This window comes from Coregonus clupeaformis, unplaced genomic scaffold (genome assembly GCF_020615455.1).
Source record: "Coregonus clupeaformis isolate EN_2021a unplaced genomic scaffold, ASM2061545v1 scaf0613, whole genome shotgun sequence".
Lineage (NCBI taxonomy): Eukaryota > Metazoa > Chordata > Actinopteri > Salmoniformes > Salmonidae > Coregonus > Coregonus clupeaformis.
In genome coordinates this window covers 24,983-34,612 of record NW_025534068.1, presented here as the reverse complement: position 1 = coordinate 34,612, position 9,630 = coordinate 24,983, and the positions used below count along the sequence as shown (strand labels likewise).

The 9,630-nt window shown below is 44.7% G+C and overlaps 1 protein-coding gene across 1 annotated transcript; it reads right to left on the bottom strand.

Moving 5' to 3' along the window:
- Positions 1 to 269: 269 nt before the first annotated feature.
- LOC123485216 (zinc finger protein 271-like) lies at positions 270 to 6,226 on the bottom strand. The gene is made up of 4 exons (XM_045216122.1): positions 5,807 to 6,226; positions 4,705 to 5,679; positions 3,067 to 4,107; positions 270 to 953 (listed from the first exon to the last, which is right to left on the bottom strand). Exons 1-4 carry the CDS (start codon positions 6,165 to 6,167, stop codon positions 421 to 423), a joined length of 2,910 nt encoding a protein of 969 aa, XP_045072057.1. The 5' UTR covers positions 6,168 to 6,226; the 3' UTR covers positions 270 to 420.
- Between the last annotated feature and the right edge of the window lie 3,404 nt (positions 6,227 to 9,630).

Sequence of the window (9,630 nt, the reverse complement as noted above, 5' to 3'; positions counted from 1 at the left end):
CAAAACATCAGCCAGGAAGCATAGGAACTGAGAAGTGGTCTGTGGTCACCACCTGCAAAACCAGTCCTTTATTGGGGGTGTCTTGCTAATTGCCTATAATTTCCACCTGTTGTCTATTCCATTTGCACAACAGCATGTGAAATGTATTGTCAATCAGTGTTGACAATGGACAGTTTGATTTCACAGAAGTGTGATTGACTTGGAGCTACATTGTGTTGTTTAAGTGTTCCCTTTATTTTTATAGCAGTGTATATACATACATACATACATACAGGGCCCACCTGAACTCTTAACTATTTTAATAAACTTTCATATTTGCATTCTGTCTCTGTTGTTCATTCATTAAGCTGTCCTCAATTGAACTTCCTGAATGGATCCAAACCCTGCTGTACAGTAACTTTTACATCTTGATATGTAAGGCTAGTCCTTGTTTCCCCCTCCCACAGCAGAGGTTTCCTCCTCCTCCTCTTCATCACTGATACTAGTGAAGTCCTCCTCACTCTTTACCTCTGCAGCTAGGTCCTCCTCAGGAAGTGAGCTGTGGCGTCTCTTCTTGTGTCTCCCAAGACTCTGAGAAGTGGTGAAGCTCTGGCCACTTTCGGCACAGCTGGAAGATTTCTGTCCTGTATGAACTCTATTGTGTATTTTAAGGTCTGATGATCTTGTGAAACCCTTCCCACAGACATGACAGGGGTAAGGTTTCTCCCCTGCGTCTCCTTTGTGTGTCCAGAAGTGTTGTTTCAAGAGGTCTGCTCGTCTAAAACTCTTCCCACACACAGAACAGCTGTACGGTTTCTCTCCTGTGTGTGTTGTCATGTGTCTTTTCAGATCAAATAACCGCTTCCAGTCTTTCCCACACACAGAGCAACTGTATCTCTGAGCTTTGAGATCCCCCTTGGTTTCGTTAGGTACTCTTGATGTAGAGGCATTCCCGTCCTTGTCAGAACTCCTGTCTGTGTGAATGAGAAAACATAGGTTAAAGGTCCAGTGCAGTCAAAAACGTGATTTTCCTGTCTTTTATACATACAGTGGGGAGAACAAGTATTTGATACACTGCCGGTTTTGCAGGTTTTCCTACTTACAAAGCATGTAGAGGTCTGTCATTTTTTATCATAGGTACACTTCAACTGTGAGAGACGGAATCTAAAACAAAAATCCAGAAAATCACATAGTATGATTTTTAAGTAATTAATTTGCATTTTATTGCATGACATAAGTATTTGATCACCTACCAACCAGTAAGAATTCGGCTCTCACAGACCTGTTAGTTTTTCTTTAAGAAGCCCTCCTGTTCTCCACTCATTACCTGTATTAACTGCACCTGTTTGAACTCGTTACCTGTATAAAAGACACCTGTCCACACACTCAATCAAACAGACTCCAACCTCTCCACAATGGCCAAGACCAGAGAGCTGTGTAAGGACATCAGGGATAAAATTGTAGACCTGCACAAGGCTGGGATGGGCTACAGGACAATAGGCAAGCAGCTTGGTGAGAAGGCAACAACTGTTGGCGCAATTATTAGAAAATGGAAGAAGTTCAAGATGACGGTCAATCACCCTCGGTCTGGGGCTCCATCCAAGATCTCACCTCGTGGGGCATCAATGATCATGAGGAAGGTGAGGGATCAGCCCAGAACTACACGGCAGGACCTGGTCAATGACCTGAAGAGAGCTGGGACCACAGTCTCAAAGAAAACCATTAGTAACACACTACGCCGTCATGGATTAAAATCCTGCAGCACACGCAAGGTCCCCCTGCTCAAGCCAGCGCATGTCCAGGCCCGTCTGAAGTTTGCCAATGACCATCTGGATGATGGTGTGGTCTGATGAGACAAAAATATAGCTTTTTGGTTTAAACTCCACTCGCCGTGTTTGGAGGAAGAAGAAGGATGAGTACAACCCCAAGAACACCATCCCAACCGTGAAGCATGGAGGTGGAAACATCATTCTTTGGGGATGCTTTTCTGCAAAGGGGACAGGACGACTGCACCGTATTGAGAGGAGGATGGATGGGGCCATGTATCGCGAGATCTTGGCCAACAACCTCCTTCCCTCAGTAAGAGCATTGAAGATGGGTCGTGGCTGGGTCTTCCAGTATGACAACGACCCGAAACACACAGCCAGGGCAACTAAGGAGTGGCTCCATAAGAAGCATCTCAAGGTCCTGGAGTGGCCTAGCCAGTCTCCAGACCTGAACCCAATAGAAATTATTTGGAGGGAGCTGAAAGTCCGTATTGCCCAGCAACAGCCCTGAAACCTGAAGGATCTGGAGAAGGTCTGTATGGAGGAGTGGGCCAAAATCCCTGCTGCAGTGTGTGCAAACCTGGTCAAGACCTACAGGAAACGTATGATCTCTGTAATTGCAAACAATGGTTTCTGTACCAAATATTAAGTTCTGCTTTTCTGATTTATCAAATACTTATGTCATGCAATAAAATGCAAATTAATTACTTAAAAATCATACAATGTGATTTTCTGGATTTTTGTTTTAGATTCCGTCTCTTACAGTTGGATAAAAATTACAGACCTCTACATGCTTTGTAAGTAGGAAAACCTGCAAAATCGGCAGTGTATCAAATACTTGTTCTCCCCACTGTATTTCCACACTATGAGGTTGGAATAATACTGTGAAATTGTGAAAAGTATGATAATACCCTTTTAGTGTAAGAGCTGTTTGATTTTTGAAATTTCAGCCTGTTTTGGTGGGATGGCGTTTTGGCCTGCCTGGTGACATCACCAGGAGGTAAAGTAGTTTACAGACCAATAAGAAAGAGAATTCCAAACCTCTCTGCTAATAACAGCTAGTTTTCAGTTTTCCCCTCCCCACTCAGGCAACTCCCAAACAGTCCTAGCAAAAGTCTTGCTTGAGAAGTTGCTCTTATCTAATAAACTATTTTTGACCATTTTAATTGAAAACAATTACTGTAAGGTACTTAATTGTTACCCAGAAATGATTTCATATTGAGTTAAAAATGGCTGCATTGGATCTTTAAATAAAAGAGCGATGTTCATTCAATGTCAATATTGTATTAATGTAATTCATGGCTGTTCTGCTTCCACTTACTGAGACGATGAAGATCCCAACCAACTTCTTCTCCATCTGAATGAATCAGACCACCAACTTCCTCCTCCTCATCTTCTCCCTCCCTCCCTCCTTCAATTGTAACAGGGTTTTGAAACTCTACAGGTGGTAAACCAACATGAGTTTTCTGGTGTCTCTGAAGTTTTTGAGAACTGGTGAAGCTCTGTCCGCATTTAGCGCAGCTGTAAGGTTTCTCTCCTGTATGATCTTTGTGGTGGACTTTAAGGTCTGCTGATCTTGCAAAACTCTTCCCACACACAGAGCAGGAGTGGGATTTCCCTTCTATGTGTAACAGTCTGTGTTTACGTAGGGACAAAGCACATCCAAACCTCTTGTCACAATCAGGGCAGGGGTGTCGTTTCTCTCCAGTGTGCACTGACTGGTGGTCTTCAAGATATGCCTTCTCGCTGAAACTCATCCCACACACAGAGCAACTGTAAGGTCTCTCTCCTGTGTGAGTCTTCTCATGCTTCAGGAGTTGTTTAGACAAGGCAAAGCTTTTCCCACACACAGAACAGTAGTGGGGTTTCCCTGCGTGTTGCATAGAGTGGTCCTTTAACTGATCTGGACGGCTGAAACTCTTCCCACAGACAGAGCAGGAGTGGGGTTTCTCTCCTGAGTGTGTCAGGAAGTGTTCCTTCATGCGTGATTGTAAGGTAAAACCCTTCCCACACACAGAGCAGGAGTAAGGTTTCTCTTCTGTGTGTAACCACTGGTGCCTTTTCAAGGCTGAAGCGAAACCAAACCTCTTGTCACATTTGGAGCAGACGAAAGGTTTCTCTCCAGTGTGCACTTTCTGGTGGTCTTGAAGATGTCTTTTTTCACGGAACTGCTTTCCACACACAGAGCAAGGGTAAGGCTTTTCTCCTGTGTGTATTCTCATATGTATTAGCAGTTTTGATAACTTTAGGCAATCTCTTCTGCACACTGAACAGCAGTGAGAGCTCTTAGCTGTGTGACTCTCCTGGTGTTGTTCAGGTTCTCTTGATGTAGAGGGACTCTCCTCCTGGTCTGAACTCTTTCCTATGGGAATAAGCAAAGCAGCAAACTAGTTACTGTTGGATCGTTCATAGAAATAGAATCCATAGAACGGGCCTCTTCATTCAAGTCAATGATGGCAAAATGGGTGGACTGAAGATACCCAGGTTAGGACAAGAGGATTCTAATATCCCATACATTTTTTGCATAAATGCAGACAAATTCTAATATCCGGGACCAGCAATGCGAGCGAAAAATGGCTGAGAGCGAATGTTAGCAGTGCAATCCAGCATCAGTTGATAGAACATTCCAAAATGGAAACGATTGCATCACAATACCAGGCAGCCATTGCGAGAGTACCCATGAGTTTATCTGTCAAATTGCCAGGGTTAGAGGTTCCAAGCCCTTTCTATGAATTCTATTTCTATGGTGGTGTTGTTTGACTGCAGTCTGATTCCACACAATTTTACCCAAACTGTAAAACTGCTCACTCCCCCTCATGGATTTAAAATGAATACAAAATACTGGGTGAGTGTAAGAGGGAGTTTCTTACATCACTCCATTCCATTTGAATCCATGAGGGGGAGTGAACGAGGAGTGCACCCTTAGTGGAGAAAAGGAGAGAATGGGACCTCCACTTACCATGTTGAGTAGGATCCAATCCAACTTCTTCTCCATCAGAATTGATCAGACCACCACCAACTTCTTCTTCTTTTACCTGCAGTTCCACTAAGGCAGCACTAATCCCAGGTATCTGACGGAGGTGCTCACGTAACATCCCCCGACCATGCATTGACACATGGACGTTGGAGGTACAGTCAGTAGGTGGATCAAGAGCATCACCATCAGCAGGGACCAGGCCAGCATCAGGGACCAGGCCAGCATCTCTAGAGTGGATCTGCTGGTGTCTTCTCAAACTTCCTGATTGGGAGAAGCCCCTCCCACAGTCAGAGCACTGGTAGGGTTTCTCTCCAGTGTGCGTCCTCTGATGGGCCCTCAGGTGTGTGGATTCAGAGAACCCTTTCCCACAGATGTCACAGACGTGACCCCTCTCTCCTGAGTGTCTTTTCTGGTGTTTAGTGAGATTCCACGATGTAGAAAAAGTCATTCCACATATAGAGCAAGAGTGAGGTTTCTCTTCTGTGTGCATCTGCTTGCGTTTCTGGAGTACTGTGTGCTTCAGCAGGTGTATTTTCATGGCTCCTGTGTGAGCAAACCTCTTCCCACAGTCAGGGCAGGGGTAAGATTTCTCTCCTGTGTGTATTTTCTGGTGTTTGTTAAGGTTACCGCTCTCACTGAATTGCTTCCCACACACAGAGCAGGAGTATGGTTTTTCTCCTGTGTGTGTTCTCATGTGTTTGTGAAGGTCTGATAACCTTTGCCAATCTTTTCCACACACAGAGCAGGGGTAAGGCTTCTCTCCTGTGTGTATCCTCATATGTATTTGCAGTTTTGATAACTTTTTGCAGTCTTGTCCGCACACTGAACAGCAGTGAGCGCTCTTAGCTGTGTGATTCTCCTGGTTTTGTTCAGGTTCTCCTGATGTAGAGAGACTCTCTTCACTGTCAGAGCAGTGGTCAGGTATTTCACTGTCAGAGCAGTGGTCAGGTCTCTCTGCTGTGGGAAAAGATGGGACGATAAACTATGTGAAAATGTGGAATTGTAACTATATATTTTTTACCTTTGAATAACTGTAAGTAATACAAAGATTGATAAAACATTTTTTCAAGTCCCTTTAACTTACCAAAAGCAGGATCCTCTTCCTCTTCTTTCACTTTGATAACCAATACTGGTGTAAGACCACACTCCTCTACAGCTACAGACACTTGATTCTCTCCTGTGTGTGTTCTCTGGTGTTTGGTGAGAATTGACGATGAAGAGAAACTCTTCCCACACACGGAGCAGGAGTAAGGTTTCTCTCCCATGTGTAATCGCTCGTGATCTCTCATGTTTATTTGGAAAGCAAAACTATTGCCACATACAGAGCAACTGTACAGCTTCTCTCCTGTGTGCACTGTCTGGTGTCTTTTCAGGTTACCTTTCTCACCGAAATGCTTCCCACAGACAGAGCAGGAGTGCGATTTTTCTCCTGTGTGTGTTCTCATATGTATATGTAGTTTTGATAACTTGTGACAGTTTTTTCCCACACACTGAACAGCAGTGAATCTTCTTAGCTGTGTGATTCTCCTGGTGTTGTTCAGGTAGTCCTGATGTAGACGGACTGCCTTCACTGTCCGAGCAGTGATCAGGTCTCTCTGCTGTGGGAAAGCGATAGTATGAATGAACTCAAATAACTCAAAACCCAGACTAATTAATTAACTATGTTTTTCCTACTTTGAATAACCCAAAGGAAATAAATGGATTGTAAAAATAAAAATAGTACAAAGCAACCTTTGAACTCACCAAAAGCAGGATCTTCCTCCTCTTCTTTTACTTTTACATCCGGTACCAGACTGAGACCAGATTCCTCTACAGCTACAGACACCTGCTGTTGTGATCCCTGTCCATGAGTTAGGTTCAGGTAAGAAGCAGCTACATTTCTGGCATGGACATGATGTCTTTGATTGGATCGGTTTGCTGACGAGGAGAATCTCTTCCTACAGAGAGACAGGGGTAAGGTTTCACCCTAGTGTGAACTATCTGGTGTCTTCTGAGGCGTGCCGAAGCTGAGAAACTCTTATCACACTGAGAGTGGTGCGGTTTCTCTCCGGTGTGCTGTTGCATGTGTATCTTGAAAGTCCACGATTGGCTGAATTCCTTCCCACATTCTGAGCAGCGGTACTTTGTTGCACTAGTGTGGGATTGTTTGTGTCTTGCTAGAGAGCTAGGGTGAACGAAGCTCTTCTGACAGGTGGTGCACTGATAAGGTTTCTCTTTATCAGCATTGACGAAAACACCAATTTCCTCCTCCTCCTCTTTGACATTAATTGGCAGCTCCTCATCTTCGATCTTGATATTCAACCTGATAGTTTGACTGCCTGATGACGCCGAATCTGGACTTTCCAGTGTACGCTGGTTGCTATGGTTACTGGCATGGCTGCATTTGTGTTTGCGAAGACCTTCGGTCCAAGCGAAACCCCTCCCGCAATCAGAGCACTCGTAAGGTTTCTCTCCAGTGTGCATAGTCTGATGCTGCCTGAGCCTCGATGGTGACTCGTATCTCTTCCCACACTGTGAGCATTGGTAAGGTTTTGGTGTGGGTGCTCCCGTATGGCGTCGTACGTGTCTCGATAGAGTTCCCTTACAGCCAAAGCTCATCTCGCAGTAGGAGCACTGGTGAGGTCTCTCCCCTGTGTGCTTTCTCATGTGCATCTTCAGTTCGTATGCAGAGAAACACTCCTTTCCACAATCGGAGCACGGATGCTTCTTTGTCGCGTCTGGCTGCTTCTCTCCAGGGTGGGTCATCTGATGTCTTTCCAGGTGGGGCTTCAGTGTGAATCGCTTCCCGCACACAGAGCACTGGTAAGGCTTCTCTCCTGTATGTGTTCGGAGGTGTCTCTTCAGTTTGGAGGGGTGAACAAAGTCTTTTCCACATTCTGGACAGACGGAAGACTCCTTAGCAGGATTTGTGTGTGTTCTCAGGTGTCTGTTGATATTAGATGGGTGAGCGATCTCTATTCCACATTCTGGGCAGCGCCAAGGCTTCTTAGCTGTAGGATTCTCCTGGTGTTGTTCAGGTTCTGCTGATGCCTCATCACTAGAGCTGGAGTTAGGACTCTCTCCTGTTACAACAGGACAAGAAAGGTTAAACGACAAATCAATTATTCTACTCTATTATTTGTAATTGTCCTGTGTTTTTATTCTGCAAATGATTCACCTTTTATTGAATTAAACTGCTATATATGGCAGTGTTTTCACTATATTCATTTAAAAGCGTGTCTCGGGCAGAAATATTTGTATGCTGCTAAATCGTTTCCGCCAATCCAAAATATATGTCGCCATTACCAGCTGTTGTCTTAGCTCTCTCAAATTACACCTGTGATTGCTTTATGCCTCTCTCCCATGTCAATATGGTTTGCTTATTGCTGTTTCGGTTATTTCTAATTGTACTATTTCACTGTATATCCCCCAGCTAAACCTGCCTTAGATAGCTCCTTTGTCCCACCCCCCATACACGCGGAGACCGACTCAATCGGTGCCTCCAGTGATGCTATCTCTTTCATTGTTACCCAACGCTTAGGTTTACCTCCACTTTACTCATATCCTTCCATATCCTTGTCTGTACATAATGCCCTGAATCTTTTCTACAACGCCCGGAAATCTGCCCCCTTTATTCTATGTACCCAACGCACTAGAAGACCAGTTCTTAAAGCCTTTAGCCGTATCCTTATTCTAGTCCTCCTCTGTTCCTCTGGTGATGTAGAGGCTAACCCAGGCCCTGCAGCCCTCAGTATCACTCCTACTCCCCAGGTGCTATCATTTGTTGACTTCTGTAACCGTAAAAGCCTTGGTTTCTTGCATGTTAATATCAGAAGTCTCCTTCCTAAGTTTGAGTTATTCACTGCATTAGCACACTCTGCCAACCCTAATGTTCTAGCAGTGTCTGAATCCTGGCTTAGGAAGGCCACCAAAAATTCTGAAATTTCCATCCCCAACTATAACATTTTCCGTCTAGATAGAACTGCCAAAGGGGGTGGAGTTGCAATCTACTGTAGAGATAGCCTGCAGAGCTCTATCATACTATCCAGGTCTGTGCCCAAACAGTTTGAGCTTCTACTTCTAAAAATCCATCTTTCCAGAAATAAGTCTCTCACTGTTGCCTCTTGCTACAGACCCCCCTCAGCCCCCAGCTGTGCCCTGGACACCATATGTGAATTCATTGCCCCCCATTTATCCTCAGAGTTCGTACTGCTTGGTGACCTAAATTGGGATATGCTTAACACCCCAGCCATCCTACAATCCAAACTAGATGCCCTCAATCTCACACAAATTATCAACGAACCTACCAGGTACAACCCTAAATCCGTAAACATGGGTACCCTCATAGATATCATCCTGACTAACTTACCCTCTAAATACACCTCCGCTGTCTTCAACCAGGATCTCAGCGATCACTGCCTTATTGCCTGCGTCCGTAACGGGTCCGCGGTCAAACGACCACCCCTCATCACTGTCAAACGCTCCCTAAAACACTTTAGCGAGCAAGCCTTCCTAATTGACCTGGCCCAGGTATCCTGGATGGATATAGATCTCATTCCGTCAGTAGAGGATGCCTGGTTGTTCTTTAAAAGTAATTTCCTCTCAATCTTAAATAAACATGCCCCATTCAAAAAATACAGAACTAAGAACAGATATACCCCTGGTTCTCCTTAGTCTTGACTGCCCTTGACCAGCACAAAAACATCCTGTGGCGTACTGCATTAGCATCAAATAGCCCCCGCGATATGCAACTTTTCAGGGAAGTTAGGAACCAATATACACAAGCAGTCAGGAAAGCAAAGGCTAACTTTTTCAAACAGAAATTTGCATCCTGTAGCACTAACTCCAAAAAGTTTTGGGACACTGTAAAGTCCATGGAGAATAAGAGCACTTCCTCCCAGCTGCCACTGCACTGAGGCTAGGAAACAC

Excerpts from the sequence above, each read along its gene's own strand:
- LOC123485216 (XM_045216122.1), bottom strand. The coding sequence starts at position 6,167 with ATGAGAACACACACAGGAGAAAAATCGCACTCCTGCTCTGTCTGTGGG. Across the intron at positions 4,108-4,704 it reads ATTGGATCCTACTCAACATG|GAAAGAGTTCAGACCAGGAG; the intron begins GTAAGTGGAGGT and ends TTATTCCCATAG. Across the intron at positions 954-3,066 it reads TTGGGATCTTCATCGTCTCA|ACAGGAGTTCTGACAAGGAC; the intron begins GTAAGTGGAAGC and ends TCATTCACACAG.